The sequence below is a fragment of the Seriola dumerili genome, unplaced genomic scaffold (genome assembly GCF_002260705.1).
Source record: "Seriola dumerili isolate Sdu_G_001 unplaced genomic scaffold, Sdu_1.0 BDQW01000012.1, whole genome shotgun sequence".
Classification (NCBI taxonomy): Eukaryota; Metazoa; Chordata; class Actinopteri; order Carangiformes; family Carangidae; genus Seriola; species Seriola dumerili.
This window is the reverse complement of record NW_019174267.1, coordinates 1,183,249-1,209,536: the sequence shown is the minus strand read 5'-3', so window position 1 is coordinate 1,209,536 and position 26,288 is coordinate 1,183,249. Positions and strand designations below refer to the sequence as shown.

Below are 26,288 nucleotides of genomic sequence, written 5' to 3'. Positions count from 1 at the left end.
CTGTATCTTGTCCAAAATGAAAATGCATGTAATTCATAAAACTCATGAATGCTGCTGTAAGATTCTACGAACATGCAGGAGTACATTACTCCTCTGGCTTTGTCTTTACTTGCCATTACTGCAACTTCCTGTCTATGATGTCTGACACTAAGCCCCTCCCCTTCCCCCTTAGGGCTGCATGACTTCACTTCAGGCAGAGCCCCAACTGTGCAGAGGGCTTCATTGAAACAGCCTGGTTCGGCAGTAGTCTGTAAGGCATCCGGAGAATTACTAGAAATATGATACGCCCCATTTCCAGGACTCATTTTATCTGCGGTGGTGCCTTTCTTCTCATCCTTTTGGGGTAAGTCTTTCACCTATAATAATAAGAGTTGTTGTTTTTACCACTCTGAAAATGGTAGTAGTTGTAAATTGTATGTTTAAAGCTTCAGCGTTTACATGTGTTCATCCGAAGTGACTGACAAGTGAGGGACGTCACTAAAGCTTTTGATGAGAGAAAAAATATCATACAGTACAAGTAGTGTTTGAGTGAAACTGAATTATAATAAAGATCCACATGATTACTTGAGGCACGTTTATAATGACATGCACCAAGGAGGTTATGTTTGCTTGTTTGTAAGAAGGATTATGAAAAAACCAACGAACATGAGGGAGGAAGCGTAGGTGCGTGGACCGGGCGGTTCACGTATGCAATTTTTCCCCGGAAGTTTGGTGCATGTTGTTTCTTAACTACAAGAAAACTTCTTGTGTTGAACTGCTGCAGATCACTCACTGATAATACCAGCTCTGTCTCTACATACAGTTTGCAGGTTATTTGAATGTTGGTTTTCTTTTGGTTGTAAATGAATCTCTATCTATATTTATATGTTTTCATGTCTGTGTCTTATTCAGACCTGAAGTGAAAGGTGTCAGTTTTCTGTAACGTCCATAGTGTAGCTGCCATCAGAGATAGTCATACAATTTAAGTTCATTTAATAATTTAAATTAAAAATTAGAATAATTTTATGTTTGGATAAAAATATTTATTTTGTTTATTAACATGATTATTAGTTAGAATAAAACATACATGAAAAGGAGCTGTGTAATATTTGATAGCGGAACAAATGTTCTTTGCGTTGTTGTGGGTTGGGTTTTTGGTTAGTTGCGCACTGAGCAGGTGCACGGGTAAGATAGACTGTAAATAAAGAGGGACGTAGCCTCTGTGACATCACCCATAGGTTTTTGAAGAGTATACAGAACTTTAAGCCTTGATCAAATTTAAACAAGTGCGTTGTATAATCAGGTGTCATGAAGGAGGAACTTAGCTCTAGAGACTTTGTAAGCGAGTGCTACGAATTAAAACAGGTACGTAGCCTACAAACAAATACAAGAACATGCTTCGGCATAATGTAACACACAATAGAGAACATTGGTTATTAGAGGTATGGGGGATGAAATTTAACTTTAATTCATTAGTTTACATATTTAAAAAGTATCTGTGGAGTTGTATTATTCTTTTTTTGTCAATTGTATTAAAGAAACTGTTTCTCAAACACTGGAAATCTAAAAACCCTCCAACACTACTACACCGGAAAATTTTATTTGAAGAGAATAAATGAACTCAATTTGAAAACATATGGGGAGCAGTATTACCAGCAGGAGCTCATACCAAACATGGCTTTTATACTTTAAACCTGGTCTGAGGTTTTTGGATTTCATTGCTTTTCTGTTCTTTGTGTGTTTTTCTTTCTTTTTGTAACAATGTAGAACAAGTGGAGGATGAAGCCTCCAAGCACATAACAACTGAGGGCAGGTGGAAATAGGGAAGTAACAGCTGATTTAGTAAAAGTTAGAAGTTATTTCTCCACAGTTAAACACAACAGAAAGAATTGAGGTGAGGAAGACAGTGAAGGCCTGTGGTTGGCAAAGAAAGTAACCACCTGGCTGCACCCGTCAAAATAAAACACACTGGGACACCAATAATAACACCTACAGGAAGTATGACAATAATAAAAAATATCCTTTAACTATTGCTCACATCCCAGAACCACAGAACAATCGGGTCAGCGTTACTTCACACCAAAAGACCTGAGTTAACCTTGAGAGCTAACTATGACACGGGCTAACACTGTAACACTGAGGCGGTCTGCTCACATTACATCAGTTTTACAAAGCGGCTCGAGCAATGATCAGACAAACCAATGAGAAGAGACGAGGGAGACAGGGGGGCGATCTGGGGCGTTAACCAGGGAGGAACCCTGGAGGAGCAGATGACAAAGGAAAGGCTGCACCACAATGAAACATGATATAAAAGTCTGTCACCCGAAACAACTGAAAAATTTAAATAAATGAAAAAAACAGTGTTGTTAGAAAGGAAATTCGTATTTTTTTGTAACTTCTGAATTTGTAAATATGGATCAAATAATTTAAGTGTATAAATAGTCTTTCGGGTGCAGTGGTAAATGATTCGAAGGTGGTGGTCTCGTGATGATTCTGACCTTGTCGTGAATGTTTATAGTCAGAAAAAGGCATGTTAAACATGAACACTACCTGGCTGCACCTGTCATAGGCCGCCGCCCATAAAAGACTGATTGAATGCTGAACTAAAAGACGTTTCATAAAAAGTGTTTATGTTGTGACAAAAGACTGGAAGTCAAATAATGTTTAGTTTAGTTAAGAAAAGAAAAATGTTTAAAAATGACTTATAATTATAGTTTTATATAACTTTAGAACAAACAAATTAATTACAATGTACAGATATTATAAATACATGTGAAATATCAGTTCATTTCAACTATAGGACTTTTTCACTGCAGACATTTTGACATGTCAGTAAAAAAAAAAGCACATGAGTAAATTAAATCAATGATTAATGGCTGAATTCCATTTAGCTGCTTTAGTTCCAGCATTCATTCTCTTGAGGAGTTCTCAAGATGTTGCATTCACAAGGCCAAAATCATGTTTTGTGAGGTCACTGTGACCTTGACCTTTGACCTTTAGCCAACAAAATCTCATCAGTTGGACTGTGAGTCCAGGTGAACGCTTTTACCAAATTTGAAGTAATTCACTCAAGGCGTTACGGAGATATCGCTATCAAAAAGCCAAAACTGCATTTTGTGAGGTCGCCGTGACCTTGACCTTTGACCTCTGACCCCAAAATCTAATCAGTTCATCCTTTAGTCAAAGTGAATTTTTGTGCCAAATTTGAAGATGTTCCTTCAAGGCGTTACTGAGATATCGTGTCCGTGAGAATGAGACGGACGGACAAACAACATGGCTGCTGCTCTGACTGTCGCCGGCGTGGAGGCATAAAAAAAGTTACGTGTTGTCGAGGTTTCTAGGGGACAGGAGGGCGGGAATAGCTGGCGACGCAAAGCGAAGATCCACTATAGGCCAGACTGTATCATTTCAGTTCGGCCTTCGCAGCCCATGATGTTATCAAGGTCATAGCTTCGTAGACTGATTGGGACACGCCCACAGTCACACTGGCATGACTTACACATACAGAGCCATCATTAATTATTATGAGGATTATTGATTATTATATATGATTATTACTAATCCTAAAGGAAAAACCTCTGAGAGAACAGAGCCACTGAGGGTTTATCTACAGTCTCCCTGACGTCACCAGGAGACAACAAAGGAGTGTCTGGATTTTAATTTCTCAATGGTGTTAATGTGAATCTGATTACAGTAATTAGTCAAATCAAATGCTGAATGTGAATTCAAATTCAATGTTAGATTAAAATTTCAATTTTATCTCTAATTTGGTTGAAAATAAATTTGGTTTCTTTGTTTTTACAGCGGTTCATTTTAAAAGAACATTTCTTAATTTGCAGTTCTGACATTTTTGGTAGCATCATTTTATCTCATTGTGTAGCTGCTTTTTTAAAAGCCTAATAAACCTACATTAATTATATTTTTATACTAACAACGAACCAGTTATGTGGTTTATACTAGATTTAGGTTTATATAAATAAAATGACTTATATTTACTCTGAGTAAACCTTACTGTATTTTATTCTAAAAGGGGGAAGGAGAGGTAATGATAATAATATATGATTAAACTTAAAATTAAGAACATCTTTAGGCTGCTAAGTTTTGTGATACTCCGCAACCTTCTCTAAATCCAACTTCTCTGCTCGTTCATTCGCTCTGTAAAATAAAACCAGTGTCAAACCGATGCAGAACGTTTTCCCATCCAGCACCCAGCATTGTTTAATTTGCAAATACACTTGCTGAGCGCTCAGGGTCGTTATGGTCTGAAAATGAGCTGTGGTCAGACCTGACCAGCAAAAACCTGGTCAGGTTACTTTATGGCTGCAATATGAAGAGAGTAACATGAGCCGACATGGGCGGGTGCACGAGGCGTGTACGTTCCGCCTGTAAAGCTTAACATGTTTGGATAAGTCATATTTCAACACCACATTCGAAGGTCTTTGTGTTGCACTGTGCGTTGTATGTTTGGCAATAGATGTGGACATAAATGAGGCTCTGCAGAGAAGCATTCTTTCTGGTAAATCCACCACATTGTTTCCCATTCCTCATCTGGACTAAAGGAACCACCACAGCTTCCTAATGACCCTAAAGTGTTTGCATTTTTCATGAGTTAGCATAAAAGATGTCTAACGTCGTGATTTGTGCCATTGCTTCTTTGTGGAACTGTGTGAAGAGCATTGATTTGCTCAGCCTCACCACAGACAGGATCTAACTGTATGGAACACTGCACCATTATAATATCAGTCCACCGAGGTGCAAGTGTGCCTGGTTTTAAAAGGGAATGGGAGATGGCACTCCCATTGGTTTATTGCATATTATCCCTAAATACTATCATGATTAATAACAATAATAATAATGATGTTAATAAACTTTATTTGTATAGCACTTTTCATACAAGAAATGTAGCACAAAGTGCTTTACAACAAAGAAATTACCTGCACCAAGTGCTTCACATGAAAAGACATAAAATGAACATAAAACATTGTGAAAAGCATCGATCTATAATGAAAAACATTAAAAACATTATTGTAAAATTTGATAAAATAATGAATAAAATAATAAATCATTAAATAGGCAGATATTTAAAGGAAGTGCTGAGCATAAATGTGGTGTAAAGTGCAAATGTCAGAGCTAGTTAAAGGCTAAAGTGAAGAAATAAGTTTTGAGCTTTAAAAATACTGGCTTCTCTGATATCTATAGGTATCTATACCTGATATCTGTATGTAGTGTGTTGCACAGCTTTGGGCTGTAACTGAAAAAGGCTGCATCCCCAGTTTTCCTCCGCCTGTTGTGGACCCTTCGGTAAAGCAGCAGTAGCTGACCTCAGTGTTCTTGAGTTTGGGATGTAGCTTGGTCCTCGCCCATTAAGGCCTTTGGGTATAAGGAGGAGGATCTTGAAATCAATTCGAAATGTAACAGGAAGCCAGTGCAGAGCAGCTGAAACTGGACTAATGTGCTCTCTCCTGGTTAATGGCTGAGTGGCAGAGTTTTGAATTAGATTAATTAAGACACTAAGTACAACCCTTTTGAACCATGCGCCTGGAGCAGAGACTCTTTTTTTCTGCTGTTAAAATGGCAAAAGTGGATATGGACATGCCCTAAATGCACTTGCACCACGCTGTTAAAATCGAACCCTCGGTCTTGCTGTAAAATATATCCAGTCCACTTAGCGTCTGTTTCATGGCGCTCATCCAAGTTTTCAGTTGTCTTGTTAGGCTAGATTTATGTATTTAGACCTCAGTCTCTCACACCACAGCAGTCCTTCCACTCATCAACAAACATGGAGGTTTTGCTCAGATCACAAAGGGGAAATGTTGATGTTGAACCAGGTTAACTCATTTACAAGGCTCTCTGGGAGATTTGTGTACTGTCACTGCTCACAGCCACTGGGTGTTATCAAGAGTTAACAGATTTCACTATTAACTACTAAACCAGTTGGTAGTTTGGTGACTCACTGGGAGTCAGACTGGGAGGCGTAGTCTAACTTGACGGGTTTTATATATTGGACGCCTGTCAGCAAAGACCAACACACTATTCAAGACTCTGACTGAACAGGCTTTTCCAAAATCATGAAAAGCCCCTTTTTACCAGGCGAGGCAAAGCAAATGTTTTTGCACAGGACATTATCACACACAGAGGTCATTCAGTGTGTTTAACAGAAATAAAAGAAGCATAAAAATAGAAGTAAAAAGCCCAATAAGAAGAAAACAGCATAAAGACACAGATTATAAAACAGGTACTATCTAATTAAAGTGTAAGATTAAAAGATTAAATGAAGGCAGAGGAGAACACAGCAGTTTCAGCATCTGTCTAAAGGGTGGGGCAGATTGGATCTCCATTGGGGGGCTGGTTCCAGCAGGGGGCAGCATAGAGGCTGAAAGCCATGTCACCCTGTTTAGTTTTAAGTCAAGGCTCCACTAACTGACCAGCTCCTGCTGATCTGAGAGACCTGTTGGCTCATAAACATGGAACATTTCTGAAATATATTAAGGGCCCAGACCATTTAGTGACTTACAGACAATAAGTACAACTTTGAATTGAACTCCCTATCTGACTGGAAACCAGAGCACAGAGCTGAGAACTGGAGTAACGTTCTGTTTTCTTAGTTTGAGTAAGAACCTGAGCAGCAGCATCTGAATAAGCTGTAGCTGTTTTATTTGATAAACCAGTGAGGAGACCAGTGTAGTTAAAATAAAAATGAATGGAACAAAACTGTATTCTTTTATTGTACCCTCCTCATGTCTCTGGTTAACTCGTACCTGTTGTCTTCACAGAGCCATCTATGTCTACTCAGGATATCCACCTCTATTCAGCAGGTAAGAGACGATGCACCAATTAAAATGCAGTGAAGAAACTATGAAACCAATGAACCACCTCACTGACCAAAACCCACAGTAACTCACGAAAGTCTATGAACAGAAAGTATGAAAACACTGTAAAACTGCACACAATGAAAGGAATTTATTAACTCTGCCACCACCACTCTGTGTTTTCCTTTACAGCTTTTGCCAGCCATGTGATAATTTCCCTGATCCAGAATTGAAGTTTATAGAGATCAAGGGTTGCCCAGAAAAAGGCAGCTGGAGGATCGGAGACCTAAAAATGGAAACTGGGTGAGAGTCCACTTTTCTTTTTTACTAACATAGAGAAACAGCTGGTTCAAATACAGCTGCCTATTTACACTCGGTGTGGCTCTACTTCATATTCTTGTTATAAAACACAGTCTCAACCACTGTGACACAGATAATAAATGGTGCCAGATCATAAAAGTACAAACATCAAAGAATATGAAGAGGAAAGATGGACGTAGCCTCTTTGACACGTGTGTGGAGATAAGGCTTTGGTGCATGTTGGTTTGTGGCAGGCATACGCTCACCCACCTGTCACTCAAAGACACCACGCCCTCAATCCTGCATAACTTTAGTCCTTAATAAAATGTAAACAGGTGAGTTCTATAAACAGGTGTCATGAAGGAGGAAATTAGCTCTAGAGAACAAAACAGTTTCTGTACCAGGCTGTAAACATGTTGATTTCTGCTGTAAAGTTGGACATTTTAACATGGGAGTCTATGGGGACTGACTCACTGTTGGAGCCAGACTCTAGTGGCCATTAGAGGAACTGCAGCTTTTTAGTGCTTTAATTTTTCAGCCTTGGAGCTTGATGCTTGAGTCCAAGCCATGAATACTAGTACTCATGTAATAATGTAGTAACGACTACTGAGTACTCTTGGGTCGGAGCACTGATGCATTGACGCTCAGTCCCATCACAAAATGGTTTAGCGTCATGTATTTTCCGTTATCTTTTTGTGCAGTGGTAATCCCTGTATGCACCTATGGCCAAATGAGTTTCCTCTTTTGAATAATAAAATAAAATTTGATTTGATTTTTGCTTTTCTCTTCCAGAGTGAAATATGCTCAGCCAAGCACACAGAGAGGGTAAGCTACTGAAAACAGATTTTACATTATTCTACTCTGTTACATTTATACATGACCACCTGGTTGTTGTTCATCACACATTAAAAGCTAAGAACTTTTCTAAGCTGTCCGGCCATTTTATGTCATTATTTTGTTTCCGTGAACATCTGTGAAGTCACTTTTTCTGAAAGCTGACATTGTTCCTGGAAGTTACCCTTACTTACTCAACCAGAACCTGCCGACCACGTGTCACCACACTGGCACGAAATTGGCACATACGCCTTCTGTTGAGATCGTTTGAGACTGGCAGCACGAACAACCAATGAGGTTGTGCCATCCGCGAAAGCCTCAGAAAAGCAATCCTCCATGCGCGTCGTCCACACCAGAGTCTGGATCTGACAGCTGCCTGGTGTCACAACCGTCTTGTCTGGGCTAACGCATGTGCGAGGGGTCAGTGCTATTCACAGATCCGTCCTGTTTCCGTCTTCACCATACACATGGAAGACGGTATGACTAGTGACTATTATGCTGATGCCACATTGTACACAGATTGGCCCATGGAGGTGTGATGGTGTGGGCAACCTGTATGCATGACGATATTGGGACAATATTCTGACACCGGTTGTCCTACTGTCCATCCGCCGTCATCCCCTTACACTCCAGCAGGACAACGTTGCCTGAATTTGTATGCAGCTTCTGGTGGACGAGAATCTAGAGGTTCTCGGGTGGACTGCATATCTGCCTGATAAGTTGTGCATGGAACACCTTCGGGATGTTCTGGATTGTCATGCGCACCAGCGTGTTCCACTTCCTGCTAACTTCTGCCAGCTCTGTGTGGCCCTCCAAGAGGAGTAACACCATTTCGCAGGGTACTATCAACAATCTGGTGAACTCCACACAAAGGAGATATGTTGCACTTGTGAAATCAGACCACTGACCCCCGTGTTGTTTAACTGTCTGTACCTGTGCACCACATGTAAACTTCCTGGACAAGTTTTGTCCATTGTTTTCTTCATTCAAAGCTGAATATACTGTAAGTTTCAGATTTGCAGTGTGATGTCTAATACTTCTTTGTTCTCCCCAGACGCACTGATGTGAACGCAGTGACAAACTGGAACGCTCCTCTGGTCTGGGAGGGAACCTTTGACCCTGTGGTTATAGATGCAATCTATAAGAGGCTGGACCCAAGACTGGCTGTGGTGGTGCTCGCTGTTGGAAAGTAGGTACACAGGATATTATAGGAGTGAGGTTTGACCTGACCCACTGCTCGAAGCTGAGATCTAAAACCTTATGAACCTGAAAATGTAAAGCCACCTTATAAATCCTACTTAACATCTGTATTGTATTATTTGTCTTGTCTTCACTCCATCTGTACAGATACACCCGTTTCCTGAAAGGCTTTCTGGAGTCAGCTGAAAAGTACTTTCTTGTTGACTTCCGGGTCACTTACTACATCTTCACAGACAATAAACAAGATGTTCCCAAAGTGAGTTGTTGCTTGTTAATATGTATAAAAGTAGTTTTGGGCCTGGCACTGCTAAACGACTCAACATGTACCAGTAAATACTACAAAATAACATTTCTAGTCACTTTGTACGTTTATTTTGCTCTCAGTGTTTTCTGAGAGAGCGGGTCAGTCTAGCTCTGTTGTTACTGTGTGTTACATGTGTTAATAATGTACAGTAGTTCTTCACTGCACTGCATGATTATACTTTTTCACAGCAGACATTTGCTTAACGGGAAAATCTGGTACCTGAAAAAACTTCTGATAAGATTAACATCTAACCCAGCATGCAAAGCAGAGGGTCAGATAGATCGTTAGTTACACCTCTGTACTGTACAGTAAGTGATAACTGATGATGATAGTTGACAGTAAGTCAATGTTGCTAAAAAATTACAATCAGAATTGATTTGATTTGTTTTATTTGTTCACCTGACTGATCAGATTGAACTGGGTACGGGCCGGAAGATCACAGTTCTCGATGTCCCTAGTGCCACCCGCTGGCAGGATGTGGTACTGAGCCGGATGAAATGGGCCACCATCGCCATCGACAACCAGGTAAGAAGTGAAATGTGGAGGCTGTATACAGCATGAGAGCTAGTGACACTTTAATCTGGTTATAGTGGCTGTGTTAGTTTGTGTGCATAAAATAAAACACACACATATTGCTTATTGGTTATATTTAATCATTTATTTTAGTTTATCTAATCGAGTCTGTTCATAATGATTTTACCCTACATCTCACCTGTCATGATTTCAGATCCGTAATGAAGCAGATTATCTTTTTATGATGGACGTCGACAGTGTCTTCCACAGCCGCTTCGGAGCAGAGTCCCTCAGCCCGCTATCTGCTGTGCTTCACCGTGGCTACTACAAGGTTTTAATCTTCCTCCTACAGTATTTATCTTCAGTTAATGGAAGTCTTCTTGTTTGTTTACTTTTGTTTTACCTTTGTGTTGAGCAGTTACTGTTGAATTATATTGTCTTTTTTTCTGATGAGCCACAGTATTAACTGCCTTCCCAGGTATCATCCACTGATATCATTTTTAATCCATATTTTATTCAATATGTTTTCCTCAGAAATACAGGAATTATTTTCCATATGAGCGTCGGGGCACGTCCAAGGCGTACATCCCTCCTGATGAAGGAGACTACTATTACACTGCTGCTGTCTGGGGTGGATACCTGGAGGAAATGTACAAGCTAGTCAAGTAAGCAAAACCAAATTATCCCTCGAGTTATTTTCATGGTATCTCTAGTTAAAAGACAATGAATAATGGAAAGACACAGTAATGATAGGCCAGAGCAAGAGGGGACAATATGGTAAGATTTTAGATACTGCCTTTGAAATCCAGCATATTTTTAAAACCGTTAGTCAGGATTCAGAGTCTTTCTGACATTTTGTTACATGGGTTGTTTCTGTCATTACTCATTGTCTCAGAGTTGTACCTCTTTTATTTTATCAGGTACTGTTACGTTCAGTCGGAGGAGGATGCCAAGAATAACATTGAAGCTGTGTGGCAGGAAGAGAGTTACCTCAACAGGTACAGTGTTACAGATCATCCCCTCCTGTTTTCCACATAAGTTCCTTTGTTTCTCTGTTGTTGCTGTTTGTCAGAACTGAACATGCTGCTAATACTCACACAATACACTCACACGGTTGTTTTCGTGTTCCTGGATATGGATCGTCCATGTTTTTCGTGACACGCATGACAAAATGCAAACATGTTTTTGAATGAATAAAGCGTTACGTTCGTTAACAGCTAGAAAGTCGACAGGAAGCGGGCTGGGGTGGATGGCGGGCGTAGAAAGCGCACAACCTTCAGACCAGAGGCCTGGGTTCAATTCCAGACTTTGGTCTGTGGTTATATTTAGGCAACAGAAGCATTTTGGTTGAAGTTAGTGAAAGATGGTGGTTTAGGATAAATATAAATAAACACGTTGTGTCTGAAGTCACTGTGAACTCTCTCTGTTTCAAAGCAGACAAGATCTTATGTCTTCTTATTTAATGATTTATTATTTCATTCATTATTTTATCTCATTTGCATTAAGGTTTTCAATGTTTTTCATTTTAGATCGATGCTTTTAACATGTTTTAATGTTCATTTTATGTCTTTTCATGTGAAGCACTTCTTTGTTGTAAAGCACTTTGTGCAAAATTTCTTGTATGAAAGGTGCTATACATTATTTATTTATTTATTATTATTATTATTATTATTATTATTATTATTATATCATTAATAGTTTCCATTTTGTGTACCTGGACACAAACTGGAACTGACTTGTACTTACATTGCGATTTCATGTTTATTTACCGTATTTTCTGTCTCTGTCACACAGGTACCTGTTGTACAACAAACCAACCAAGGTGCTGTCTCCAGAGTACTTGTGGTCAGATTACGATCAGGTACCAGCGGACATCAGAGTGGTCAGGATCTCCCAGCTGGTTAAGAACTACGCAGAGGTGCGGCCCAATGGTGGACAGTGACGTAGAGTCAATTCAATATTCAGGACATCGAACCTTCTTAATGAAATAAGAAATGATCATTGGAAGAGCTGGTATGCATTGCTTTCCCAAGTACGGTACAGGGACGATACAATGTGGTGTCGTGATGTATTGTCTTCTAAAGCACTGACATTATCTGAATTCTCAGGGATTAACAGTGTATTACCTTTTTTATTGCGTTTCACTTTTCTGCCCCTGTGACGACAACAGCCCCGGCCAGGTGCATTTTGTTTTCGGGTTGTCCGTCTGTCCCATTCTGGTGAACCTCTTCAATGTGATATTTCAACACCAATTTGATGGAATTTGTTTAGATTCAGCACAAACGTTCACTTGGACTCAAAGATGAACTGATTTAACATATTTTTACATTGCTACATAAATGAACTTAATTATTATTGTTATTATTATTATTAGTTTACTTTTACCTTCATCAGGCCAAAACTACTCTACGTGAGCATGTGTATGTAAATGTAGGTAATCGTACTTTCAGATGAGGTAAAGTGAGATGTATGGCAGTAACAGAAGGGTGTACGTAAGGGGACGAACAGGACTGGGGGTGTTCTGCCTATTAAGGATTTTCACACCTTCACCAAACTGACTCCACCCCGACTGAGGAGAGGCACCACTGCATCCTTCAGAGACAAGCTGCAGCCTCTGGTTTGAATCTTCGTGGAGAAGGATTCATACTGCAGCGGGACAAACACACCTCAAAGCTTTGCAAGAACTACTTGAAGAACAGGGACGAACAAGGAGTCCCAACCGCCATGGACTTTCCTCCACAGCAAAATAAAGTCTAAAAAAAAAAAACAGCTTATTTTTGGATTGTTGTAATTTCCATTATTTGGTTTTTCCTTGTGAATTGAAGACCACAGGTGACTGACATTAATGGGGAGGGCTGGAAACTGTTGTCAGTATTCCACATTCCCTGCCCAAATCTGCATCTATAAATCACGAGCAGAGGTCCCCATCACCCAGATTAGTGATTATCAAAGCCATGCCACCTCAACTTCACATTATAATGAATTATTATGTTGTGAAGAGCAGGTCTGGAGGAGAAGCTCATCAGAGGCTGTACAGGGCAGCGGTCCCCAACCTTTTTTGCACCATGGACCAGTTTTGAAAAGACAAATTTTCAGAACCGGTTGTTGTTTGGTTCTTTTAGTTTTAGTAGGTCTAATAATCGGCTGTTATAAAACATAGCCATATAATAAAAACACAACAACTGAAACTCACCATGGAGCTGAATCAGTGGGAGCCCTGGGCGTGATGGTCCCATCTGGGGGTGATGGGACAGAGAGTGACACCTGAAGTGTGCTTCGTATGTCCAGTCTACTCGGTACCGGTCCACGGCCTGATGGTTGGGGACCACTGATGTAGAGGACTGAGTTCAGGTGCTTTGCTCACCTGCAGCAGAGGCCTGGGCACTCTCCTGCAACAGTTGATTGAAGGTAAATGTGAGTTCATTCGTTCCTTGGACTTTGCAGTATTTACCTGTGATGTTAAAGTTATGTTGTTAGTAGTTTTACATCATAACTCTTGATAAGTTTAGATATTTTCTTTGTGAAACTGTAAATTTATATTTTCTGTTTATATAAAAAAAACCAGCATCAATTGTTGTCCACCTTCTTGGCCTAGACCCACTACTACCTGTACAGTATGAGCCTAAGAGACTGCAATAAATCATAATGGGATGGGATTGGACTTGGTGTCTCATTGTGCCTGACCACTCACCCAGTGCTCAAACATATTACCTGAAAACCAGCTTATCTCCTGGGAGCCAATCTTTACAACAATTACAAAAAGCATATTTCCTAATGTCATAATTTACACCTAAAAGCTCTTTCTTATCTTATATCACGGCTCTCTTTACTCACACTAGCTGCTAGGACAAAAACAAAGCTATGTAACTAAGCTAAGTAACCTGGGCATTTTGAGTACTTTAGGTTCTGAATCCTTTTGTGTTGAAGATAAATGAACTCTTTTTAAAAAGGGACAGAGCTGGGAGAATCCATTTTCAAATTACATTCTTTCAACTTGAAACCAAGCTAATAAACTGGAGACAAAACCTTTCAAGGGTAATACTGTACCCAGAAGCAAGGAGAAAGTAGCTCTAAGGTTTATAATTCCCATTTAATTTGAAAAGTACAATTCTTCATTTCATTTATCCTGTCTTAATACTTAGTTGTAATTGCTGAGCGACACCTTTGAACAAATGCAGAGAGCTTTTCAGCTTTCTCGTTCATTACCATTTGGTGAAGTACTTCCATCTCAGGCTGCCACTTCCTACTAGCAAATCATGCCAACAGCGTCATCGAGCTTTGCTGGCTCTCCCTTGTTGTTTGTTCCGTATTTGAAATGATGCCAAATTTCAGCAGTTACTTTTTTACAGGACTTTTTCCAACCCTCCCTTTTGAGCAGAAGCTGTCACGTGATGTGATTATCACGATGATTATCATGGCATCTGTTTTGACATGTTATTTGACAAATTACATTGCTTAGTAAATGTTGTCATCACTTTCATAAAGGCAGTCCTTTACATTTACATACATTTACTCATTTGGCAGACACTTTTATCCAAAGCGACATCAGTAAAGCTTCAGTGCAGTAGGAACCTTATTGTAAATATTAAATACTACATATATTTATTAAGTACAAGGAGAGTGTATTAAAGAAGTGCTTAGTAAGTGCAGAGTCCCACAGTGGAGAAATTTGCAATGTCATCAGCGAAGTGGACCGTACAAGAAAGAAGCTGCAAAAGGAAAGGTTGTAAAGGGCTTGTTTGCCCTATGTTCCCTCATAAATCATAAAAGGAAATACTGTTTATCAGGAGCAGGCAAAGCAGTCTTCCTTTGCATTGCATTATCATCCTCTTTAACTCCTGTACAGAAAACAGCCGTGGACAGCTGCGAAAGGGAGAACTATCCACAAACCTAAAATATACTGTAAGTATATCTACTTTGTTACTGTCCCCCCCTGTTAACGTTCATGGGAATGCTAACAACACTCGTGCCCCAACACAGTTACTTCAAGAGTTTATATCGGCTGGAAAGTGTAATGAGTTTGCTTCTTTTTCAGAAAATCAAAAACATTAGAGCAAGTATTAGCTCCACTCTGTCGAGCAATGACTTAACAAAACACAGATTTATATAGCTGTCTCACCTAGTGATTTCAGCTCCACTGACTCTCTGTGTCTGGTGCCTTGACAAAGTGAATGGCTGGATGCAACAAAACTTCCTGCAGTTAAATAAAGAGCAGATTGTTCTATCTGGTAACAAAGCAGGAAGGTTACAATTTAGTGTGTCTCATGTTAGAAATCTCAGTATAATTATGGATGAGGATCTTAGTGTCAGTGACCACATCAAAGACATAAATAAATCAGCATTTTGGCATCTTAAAAACAGCCAGGGTCAGAGACTGTGTCTGACCAAGACTGAGAAAAACTCACTCATGCCTTCATATCCTCCAGAGTCCATAACTGCGACACTCTCCTCACTGGTTTATCAAATAAAACCATTAGACAGCTACAGCTTATTCAGATGCTGCTGCTCAGGTTCTTACTCAAACTAAGAAAACAGAACGTTACTCCAGTTCTCAGCTCTGTGCTCTGGTTTCCAGTCAGATAGGGAGTTCAATTCAAAGTTGTACTTATTGTCTGTAAGTCACTAAATGGTCTGGGCCCTTAATATATTTCAGAAATGTTCCATGTTTATGAGCCAACAGGTCTCTCAGATCAGCAGGAGCTGGTCAGTTAGTGGAGCCTTGACTTAAAACTAAACAGGGTGACATGGCTTTCAGCCTCTATGCTGCCCCCTGCTGGAACCAGCCCCCCAATGGAGATCCAATCTGCCCCACCCTTTAGACAGATGCTGAAACTGCTGTGTTCTCCTCTGCCTTCATTTAATCTTTTAATCTCATTTTATCTCTTAGATATTATTGTTTTATACTGCTTTCTTGTTATGCTTTCTTATTTATGATTTCATTTCTGTTAAGCACATTGAATGACCTCTGTTTATGATAATGTGCTATACAAATACATTTGCCTAGAGTTGCATGAGAGTGATGTTAGTCTCACACTGGGCTCCCTTTCCCTCCTCCTCTCTCTTATAGTTGAATGGTTTCACTTCACAATCAGGAGGACCTCCACCTGTGCAGTAGTAGGCTTTGTAAAAACAGCCTGGTCAGGCAGTAGCTTGGAAGTAATCCAGAGAATAATGAGAGTTATGTTACGCTCCATTTCCAGGACCCACCTTTTCTGTGGTTGTGCCTCCCTTCTCATCATTTTGGGGTAAGACTTTCTCATTTTTTTTAACCACTCTGCTAATTATACTAAGATATATGTTAAAGGCTTTTACTTTTTTATATACATTTACATTTATTAATTTGGCAGAGGCTTTTATCCAAAGTAACTGACAATTGATGATGCTAGAAAATACATCAAATTACCAACAAGTGTGTGTTTTTTTTTTTTTATGAAACTGCATTATAATAAAGAAGTTAAGAAGTAAATATAGAAGTAACTTTTATAAAATTATAAACGAGTTTATAATTACCTGCAGCAAGGGCATTATGTTTGTTTGTTTGTTTGTTTGTCGAAATAACTGATGAACCTGATTTGCACCAAACTTGCTGGAGGGATGGGTGTGGACCAGGAACAAACCCATTCGATTTTGGATCAGATTCAGATCATTTACTATGAATTAGATTTTTTTTCTTTTCCTCTGAAGTCTGGTGCATGTTGTTTGACATGAGTGCTGTGTTGAAGTGTTAAAACTCTCCCAATGTTCAGAGAAGTGATTAAAAGAAAGGTCTGCCCCAACGTTTGAATGTGGTCCACTCCCCGTCCCTCCACCAAGTTTGCAGTATTCCCTAAACAAATGCTAAAACAGCCTATAAACAAATACAAGCACAAGCTTTGGCGTAATGCAACACGCAAAAAACTACCATGGAGATTTATGAGTGGTAGATGTTGATGCTGAAAAAACATCTGATCGTCTTCACTGGCTTTTTTGTTTTGGTCTTATAAGTCTTATAAAAAGAGGGATTTCATTAGATTACCTTGCTACTCAAGCACTTTACCTAACACAGTACAGGAGCAATGGATTCAAGTTGAAACTGTCTCTCCTCAAAACATTTTTTCTTATATATTTTCAAAGTTTAAAACTTTATATTAAGAAACCTGGAGAAAAATTAGGAGCATTTTGAGAGAGTTGATATCAGTCCCATAAAAACTTCCTGGAATAATCCTTGGATAGTTCTTCAAAAGTAAGATGGTCTACATTAATATTATAAACAATCAGTGGCGATTGCTCTAAGACTGCAGGGGAAGCTCAGCTTCCCCTAAAATGTCAACAGAATAAGTGGTCAAATATGTGCTGTTGTGTGAACATTTCATTGACTAAATATGCGCTAGAACAAGTTCATCTTTTGTTGAGAATCAGCTGCTTATCACAGGTAACCGACACGACTTCTTCTCGTTCATCCCCGCAGCGCCACAGCGCTTTACACAGTGTAGACGCCGAGCGTCTACTGACTTCACTGGGGAAGCAGTGAGTGGGTTGTTCCACTGCAGCCAAACTAGACGGTCATTGGATAAATGCTGGGCTTTGTCCCGCCCATCGGACGCTCAGCGTCTCTGGGGGTCTATGGGGCAGTTGGCTGGCCCGGACGCTCGGCTTCTGCATGATGATTGGATGATCTGTCTGAGGCTGAGTCCCTTTTTGATTGACAGCGAAATGAGCGAATCAGCGATCTTGAAGTATAAGCATCCACCGGAGCGTTTTTCTAGTTTTTCATTCCGTTGTTCGGAGTTGATCTGGAGAAGTTACTGATACCTCAGCCACTTTGTCTTTGTTAAAAACGACTAGCGTGGTGTTTGGCGACTCTCTTATGTCACTCTGCGAATTTACATATAAATAAACGGACACATTCTATGATGTAGGCTGAAAATGAGCTTCCCCTCCTTATAAGACCAGCAGCCGCCACTGCAAACAATGTATCCCTAACCTTTGATTTACATTCATTTGGAATAAATTAACAGTAAAGTTCAAAGACACGTAGCAGAAATCACATCCTGAGGTCACTTTGTCTGTAATCTAGATTACATTCTCAGCCATAAGATAATGTACAAAACCAACTGTACAAATGAGAAAATTAATAAATATACTTGAATTATGTTGAAGATTTTGTTTTGTTGAATTCAGAACATTGGTTATCAGAGGTATTGGGGATGAAATTTAACTTGAACCCATCAATCTGCATATTTCAAGATCTGTTCCAGGACACAGAGTTGGATTACTGTTTTTTTTTTAATCTGGCCCTTGGGAGTACAGGGAGTTTTCCCGGTGGGCCTGCTGTTGAAATCCGATAGTAAAACTATTACGCAGTAAAGGTACGGTCCATACAGGTTCAGGTAAGGTGAGGACTGTACTTGAGGAGAGCTAGATAGGTGTTTCTAGTTTGGAAAATGGACTTTAATGGCTCATTTTGTGAGACATTAAAACTCAGACCCCCGGAGAAAGCTTTCTTTTTGTTAGAACGAAGAACAGGTGGAGAGTAAAGCCACCAAGGACAAACAAGTGAGTGTAGGAATAAGGGACGTGACAACTGATTTAATAGAAGTTATAAGTTCTCTGTTCAGCAGTTGTACACAACAAAACGACAGTTGGTGTATGGAAGAAAGGGAAGGGCTGTAGGAGGGGAACAAATAACTCTAACCTATAAAACACACTCTGGACACCATCCATTTGACCAGTGGGAGGTAAGAAATCCTTTACCTATTGCCCAGACTCCAGAGGCACTGAACCAGTGTCTCGCTCGAGAAATCTAGTTTAGTAACTGAAGCTACTTAGAAAATGTAAAATAAAATAAAATATAAATAAAATATGATGTGATGATCAGGTGGTGCACACCTACTGAAGGGGGAGGTCACAGGTCAACGATCCACACTCAGTGTTTTAGCATTTAACATTTATCCAGATCCAGCATGAACCTGTTGTTCATTGCAGGTGTGTTTGATTTGGGACTTTTGGGCTGCAGGCAGTTTGTTGATTAAGTGACTGAGTGTGGATCTCATGGTCCTCTGTCCTCTCCTCTACACATCAACAAACATGGAGGTTTTGCTTAAATCACAAAGGGGAAATTTGATTCTTGTAGCTCATTAAAATGAATTAATCATTTGGATAATTTGAAGTGTGGTGAGGGAAATGTTGCATGGGTTAAATAAGCAATAGTGCCATATCAAATATGTGCTAAAATAAAGGAATTTAAAAAATAATGCATGAGCTAATGGAAGATAAATGGCATAATATATATAAAAAAATAAAATAAAAAAAAGTTTGAACTTTTGAATTTATGGAATGAAGTGATCTGTGGTGAAAAAACAGTTTCCCCTTTTCCCCCCAGACTGGAGCTTAAAGGAAAAGTGTAAAACTTTCTTTTTACAATTTTATGTATTTAACTGACAATGTTATTTATGGATTATGGATTTATGTATAGAACACAAATTATTTACAGTATATTGGTACAAAAATCACATCTATCAAATTATATTTTTTCTATTCTAATGACACCAAAATATTCTAATATCACCACTAAACCACAATAAACTGTAATATCAGTGTAGTTAAAATAATTCCTTCATTGTCCACTCCTCATGTCTCTGGTTAAAGCCGTGAACACACTGCCTCCGTTGCGTGTGCGTTGCGTGTGTATTACGTGTGCGTTGCAGATGACATTGCTGTTCTGCTGCAGAGAAGCATGTGTGTTCACACCGGCTGCGTATCTGCTGCTGCAGCTCTGTCTCTCTACATAGAGTTTACAGGTTACTGTAAATTCATTTCTGATTTATTTTTCGATAGAAAATGTCTTTAAAATGCGACTGTCTCCACATGCAGCTGCTAAAATGGTTAAAAATATATTTATATTTTATTGGTGTTCGTATCATATTAAGATTCAGCCTCGACAGAGACAACTGTCGAGGAAGGTGTTAGTTTGATGTGATGCTGCAGGTGCGACAGGTCTATTGTTGCTGGGAGATATGTGCGTAATGTGTGAAAAATAGGCGAGATATTCTAACCTGTTAACATGGGCATCAAAATGAAAACCAAGATGTTCCTTAACCATGACGCACACGCCACTCATCGAGTTTGCTCCTTGCTTAACTCATACGTCTTCGTATCCGTCTATCATGAACGTAAGGTGCTGGAACACTGATTGGCATTGATAAACTGTTAACTTATTTTACTGGGGTGTCTTCACAGAGTCATCTACATATACTCAGGATATCCAATCCCATCCACCAGGTGAGAGACAATGAAAGGTATTAATTAATCCTGTCACCACACAATTATTCCAAGTTTCATCCTGAAGCTATTTTCAAATGATTTCATTCTCCATTTCATTAATAATTATTGGGTGTTTTTCTTTTTCAGCTTTTGTGAGCCATGTGATAACAACCGTGAGCCAGAACTGAAGTTTGTAGAGATAGAAGGTTGCCCAGAAAAAGGCCGCTGGACGATCGGAGACCTAAAAATGCAAACTGGGTGAGAATCTATTCACTAACAGAGAGAAGTACTGTGACTCAAGTAATGGAGCTGTGTATTTTGTCCACCTCTGGTAATTACTGAGCACGCATGTATGTAATAATGACTACTGAGTACTCGTGGGTCGGAGCACTGATATGGCCCCATCACAAGCTGGCCTCTTGTTTTGTTGAGTTTATTGTTTACATTATGTATTTTCCGTGATCTTTTTGTGCTGTTAACCCCTGTATGCACCTCTGGCCAAATGAGCTTCCTCTGTTGAATGATGAAATAAAATGTGATTTGATTTTTTGCTTTTCTCTTTCAGACTGAAATACGAGCAGCCCAGCACACAGAAAGGGTAAGCTACTGAAAACATCTTATGCCTTTATTTTAGCAGCAGTGAGAGAGAGATCTGCACTTTGATCTGCACAGTGTGAATGAGGAAATGATGTGCCGAATCAGAAGCTTCTTAAATTGCGGCAGGAGGGGCGGAGACAGACAGACAGACAGACACTTGGTGGTTTGTTGGAAGAAAACCAGCTAGCGAACAGGTTAGCTTAACAGAGTAAGAGTTTCCCAGAACCTTTTCTGGAGTCCACCTTAAAACTCAGCCAGTTAAAGTGACCAGACTTTTTTCCTGTCTTTGTTTGTGGGAGAAAGGCCAAAGAGTGTGTCTGATAACCCAATTCATCCCTGCCTACATTTAGGCTTCAACAAAACGGGAGAGCGTCGGGAGATGACCTTGAAATACAGGAGACTTTATTAGCGGACAGAATAGCAAAGGGTTGATGGTCTGATGTAGTATCCTGCACGCTGGTTTACTCACCACTCTTTATAACTACTATAACTACTTATCAGTGGCACGTTGCCCCTTTACAACAGGGAACTGTCGTTTCTACGCTGAAGATTTTGTTCAATTAAACAAATGATATATATGATTATTAGCGTGCTTCACAGGTGCTGGTAGGCAGCTTTTGTTACTTTTCAGACAAATTGTAATTGAATCCACAATTATTTGTTCTCCCCAGACGCACTGATGTGAACGCAGTGACAAACTGGAACGCTCCTCTGGTCTGGGAGGGAACCTTTGACCCTGTGGTTATAGATGCAATCTATAAGAGGCTGGACCCAAGACTGGCTGTGGTGGTGCTCGCTGTTGGAAAGTAGGTACACAGGATATTATAGGAGTGAGGTTTGACCTGACCCACTGCTCGAAGCTGAGATCTAAAACCTTATGAACCTGAAAATGTAAAGCCACCTTATAAATCCTACTTAACATCTGTATTGTATTATTTGTCTTGTCTTCACTCAATCTGTACAGATACACCCGTTTCCTGAAAGGCTTTCTGGAGTCAGCTGAAAAGTACTTTCTTGTTGACTTCCGGGTCACTTACTACATCTTCACAGACAATAAACAAGATGTTCCCAAAGTGAGTTGTTGCTTGTTAATATGTATAAAAGTAGTTTTGGGCCTGGCACTGCTAAACGACTCAACATGTACCAGTAAATACTACAAAATAACATTTCTAGTCACTTTGTACGTTTATTTTGCTCTCAGTGTTTTCTAAGAGAGCGGGTCAGTCTAGCTCTGTTGTTACTGTAACCAACAGTGGTCCACTGTGCATTGACCTGGCTTGTGTTAATAATGTACAGTAGTTCTTCACTGCACTGCATGATTATACTTTTTCACAGCAGACATTTGCTTAACGGGAAAATCTGGTACCTGAAAAAACTTCTGATAAGATTAACATCTAACCCAGCATGCAAAGCAGAGGGTCAGATAGATCGTTAGTTACACCTCTGTACTGTACAGTAAGTGATAACTGATGATGATAGTTGACAGTAAGTCAATGTTGCTAAAAAATTACAATCAGAATTGATTTGATTTGTTTTATTTGTTCACCTGACTGATCAGATTGAACTGGGTACGGGCCGGAAGATCACAGTTCTCGATGTCCCTAGTGCCACCCGCTGGCAGGATGTGGTACTGAGCCGGATGAAATGGGCCACCATCGCCATCGACAACCAGGTAAGAAGTGAAATGTGGAGGCTGTATACAGCATGAGAGCTAGTGACACTAGTTAGTTATATTTAGTCATATAGTTTACTTTATCTAATCCAGTCTCTCCGTTATGCTTTTAGCCCCACATCTCATCTGTACGGTGGCCATGAAGTGCAAATCACAACGAAATATCAAAAACTGATTTGTCGTTGTGTTTTTTTTAGTTTGTCATGTTTTGTTATTGGTCGTTGTGATTTGCACTTCACGGCCATTGTACACCTGTCATGATTTCAGATCCGTAATGAAGCAGATTATCTTTTTATGATGGACGTCGACAGTGTCTTCCACAGCCGCTTCGGAGCAGAGTCCCTCAGCCCGCTATCTGCTGTGCTTCACCGTGGCTACTACAAGGTTTTAATCTTCCTCCTACAGTATTTATCTTCAGTTAATGGAAGTCTTCTTGTTTGTTTACTTTTGTTTTACCTTTGTGTTGAGCAGTTATTGTTGAACGATATTGCCTTGTTTAATCCATAATTTAATATTTTTCCCCTCAGACGACCAGGAATTATTTTCCATATGAGCGTCGGGGCACGTCCAAGGCGTACATCCCTCCTGATGAAGGAGACTACTATTACACTGCTGCTGTCTGGGGTGGATACCTGGAGGAAATGTACAAGCTAGTCAAGTAAGCAAAACCAAATTATCCCTCGAGTTATTTTCATGGTATCTCTAGTTAAAAGACAATGAATAATGGAAAGACACAGTAATGATAGGCCAGAGCAAGAGGGGACAATATGGTAAGATTTTAGATAGTGGAAGGGTAAAAACCTTTGTCTCAGAGTTCTACCTCTTTTATTTTATCAGGTACTGTTACGAACAGTCAGAGGAAGATGCCAAGAATAATATTGAAGCTGTGTGGCAGGAAGAGAGTCACCTCAACAGGTACAGTGTTATGGATTTCCACATAAGTTCCTTCATTTCTCTGTTGTTGTTGTTTCCCTGAACTCAACATGCAGCTAATAATTTGATTTTGTGTTCCTGGACATGAATTGTCCATGTTTTTTGTGACACAGCACAAAATGGAAACTAATTTTTGAATGAATGAAGCGCTACATTCATTAACGGCTGCAAAGTCAACAGAAGGCAGGTTGGCGTGGAATGTTTCACCTTTCAGACCAGAGGCCGAAATAAACATCCAGATTTTGATCTGTGGTCAGTAGAATGAAACAGTTTCATGGTAAATCACAGTAAAAATGCCAGATGGTTAGTATGACCATTTAAATTTTAACTATCATTATAACCATGGTTAATTACTGTGGTTCATTTAACTCTTGTTAGATACTGTAAGGCCACTGGATGCATTGCGTGTGCGTGGCGGCTGCAGAACGTCGCCACACATGTTAACAGGTTAGGGGAGACACACTACCTGTCTGACACGTCCCACACCTTGTTGCTGTGTCGTGTGATCTAGAGATTTGGCACCCCCCTATTTTCCACATGCAACCCACGTGTTGCAGCAAAAATAGACAGAGGAAAGACCTGTTGATGTGTTTGCGTGGCAGCTGTGTCGCTGAACCGTCTACATGGAGTTTCAGGTTACTTGAATGTTGGATTTCTTTTCATTTTAAATAAATTTCTGATTTATTTTGACTGAAAACATCACTAAAATGTCTCTGTCTCCACATGCAGCTGCCAAAATTGTTGAAAATATATATTTATATTTTTTGTGTCTGTATCGTATTCAGTTTTATGTGATGTTGCTGGTATGTATATAATATGACATCAACAGGTCTTTTCTCTGTCTTTTTTTTTATGGGAGATGCGTGTGTCACACCTTAAAAATAGGCAGGACACCCAAACTCTAGATCAGGCGATGCAAGGTGTGACATCTGTTTTAACAATGTAGTGATTATACTCATAACCGTGATAATTTTGGTCACTGTTATCATGACATTAAATTTTTGTACCAATTCATCTCCAGCGGTCGATTTAGGCAAGAAAAGCACTGTGGGTGAGGTTAGTGAAAGTTGGTGTTTTAGGATAAATATAAATAAACACGTTGTGTCTGCAGTTACTGTGAACTTTCTCTGTTTCAAAGCAGACCATGATCTTTCTCTAACATTAACCAAGTGCTGTGAGAGTCTAAACAGAACCATTAAAAAGTTAAATAATGCTGGATTCACTAAAATTAGATATTTTCTGTCTAAAAAACAAAAGAAAAATCCTGTAAATGTAGAAGAATCACAACATTAAGTTGCATCGATTGTCAAGAAAAAAAAAGACAATTCATGCTCATGTAACAAAATCAATAGTTTACATGTTGTGTACCTGCACACAATCGGGAACTGACGTGGGACTGGGTTGTATTCAAATTGTGATTTTATGTTTATTTACAGTATTTTCTGTCTCTGTCACACAGGTACCTGTTGTACAACAAACCAACCAAGGTGCTGTCTCCAGAGTACTTGTGGTCAGATTACGATCAGGTACCAGCGGACATCAGAGTGGTCAGGATCTCCCAGCTGGTTAAGAACTACGCAGAGGTGCGGCCCAATGGTGGACAGTGACGCAGAGTCAATTCAATATCCAGGACATAATAAAAATATGATCATTGGGAGAGCTGGTATGGGTTGCTTTCCTCTGTAAAGTTCACGGATGATACAATGGTGTGTCGTAATGTATTGAAGGGTTGCACCTAAATTTTCTGAATTATCTCAGGGATTTATATTTGCTTCTTATTGTGTTGATTTTCTTTTCATTTAAGTATTTTGTTTTGTGCATTGTGTTCTATAAAGTGGGAATGTAATCATATTAGACGCTGAATGTAATGACACAAGGGTCAGATACTGTTTCTCTGCTTTAAAAATGAATAATTGTTTACTTTTACCTTAATCAGGGCTCAGAACTAGATTTACTAAGATATGTTGTATTCCCCAAAACCAAATAATAATAATAATATAATATAATAATACCATTTTCTTTTTTCTTGTGTTATCTCCATTGTATTGATGTAAATGTTTTAAGCTTTCATGTCAAAATAAAAAAAATGCTTGTAACAGCCATTTGTTTATGTGTGTGTTTATTATTTGTTGTTGTAAACATTGTTGGTACTGGGGGTGGCGCTGTGGGAACTTCCTGTGGGAAGTTCATTTATACATCCAGGCTAATGAGGCCAGGTGTGCGTGAACCGAGGCAAACAGTTTTTGACCGTGGCTGAGGCACGGCTGAGGTCTGGATATAGGAGCAGTATTAAATAATAGGCTACCGGATTGCCAAACGGATGTGCTGTCCCTTATTGTGCTTATGTGTGGAAGCAATAAATAGAGCAAAGCAATGGGAATTGTTTGGACAATGTTTATTGGGAGCCAAGCCCAGCGCGCGTCAATTAATTGCACCGGCACGCACCTGCAGTAAGTGACAGTGGAAAGACACTTACAATGCTAAAAGTGTAAAATAGATAATAAAGAAATATCAGCATTTCACAGCAGATGAGATGCAACAGAAGGGCGTATGTAAGGAGAAGAACAGGAGAGACAATGATACCATGGATTATTAAAACCCACAGTCAAACATGGGAATATTCCTGCACCAAACTGACGTCACCCTGACTGAGGAGAGGCACCACTGCATCCCTCAGAGAAATGCTACACCTTCTGGTTTGCATCTTTGTGGAGGAGGATTCGTACTGCGGCAGGACAGTGACCCAAACACACCTCAAAGCTTTGCAAGAACTACACGAACACCAGAGATCTTTGATAATCAGCTCAGCCTGAATAAGCATGTAAATACAGTTGTCCAATCCTGTTTCTTACAGCTCAGGAGAATCTCCAATATCAGAGTTATTTTATCCCACAAGAATCTTAAG

The 26,288-nt window shown here is 39.6% G+C and overlaps 2 protein-coding genes across 2 annotated transcripts; both read left to right on the top strand.

Moving 5' to 3' along the window:
* The first annotated feature begins 209 nt into the window (after positions 1–209).
* On the top strand, positions 210–13,595 carry LOC111225276 (globoside alpha-1,3-N-acetylgalactosaminyltransferase 1-like). Its single transcript, XM_022750049.1, has 11 exons — positions 210–343; positions 6,753–6,794; positions 6,981–7,091; positions 7,881–7,913; positions 8,977–9,111; positions 9,270–9,378; positions 9,838–9,951; positions 10,154–10,270; positions 10,474–10,604; positions 10,860–10,937; positions 11,734–13,595. Exons 1-11 carry the CDS (start codon positions 279–281, stop codon positions 11,879–11,881), a joined length of 1,083 nt encoding a protein of 360 aa, XP_022605770.1. The 5' UTR covers positions 210–278; the 3' UTR covers positions 11,882–13,595.
* Positions 13,596–16,101: 2,506 nt separating this feature from the next.
* Positions 16,102–25,010, top strand: LOC111225192 (globoside alpha-1,3-N-acetylgalactosaminyltransferase 1-like). The gene is made up of 11 exons (XM_022749919.1): positions 16,102–16,184; positions 20,158–20,199; positions 20,329–20,439; positions 20,747–20,779; positions 21,450–21,584; positions 21,743–21,851; positions 22,337–22,450; positions 22,718–22,834; positions 22,978–23,108; positions 23,288–23,365; positions 24,843–25,010. The coding sequence occupies exons 1-11, from the start codon at positions 16,111–16,113 to the stop codon at positions 24,988–24,990; spliced, it is 1,092 nt and encodes a 363-aa protein (XP_022605640.1). The 5' UTR covers positions 16,102–16,110; the 3' UTR covers positions 24,991–25,010.
* The last annotated feature ends 1,278 nt before the right edge of the window (positions 25,011–26,288 follow it).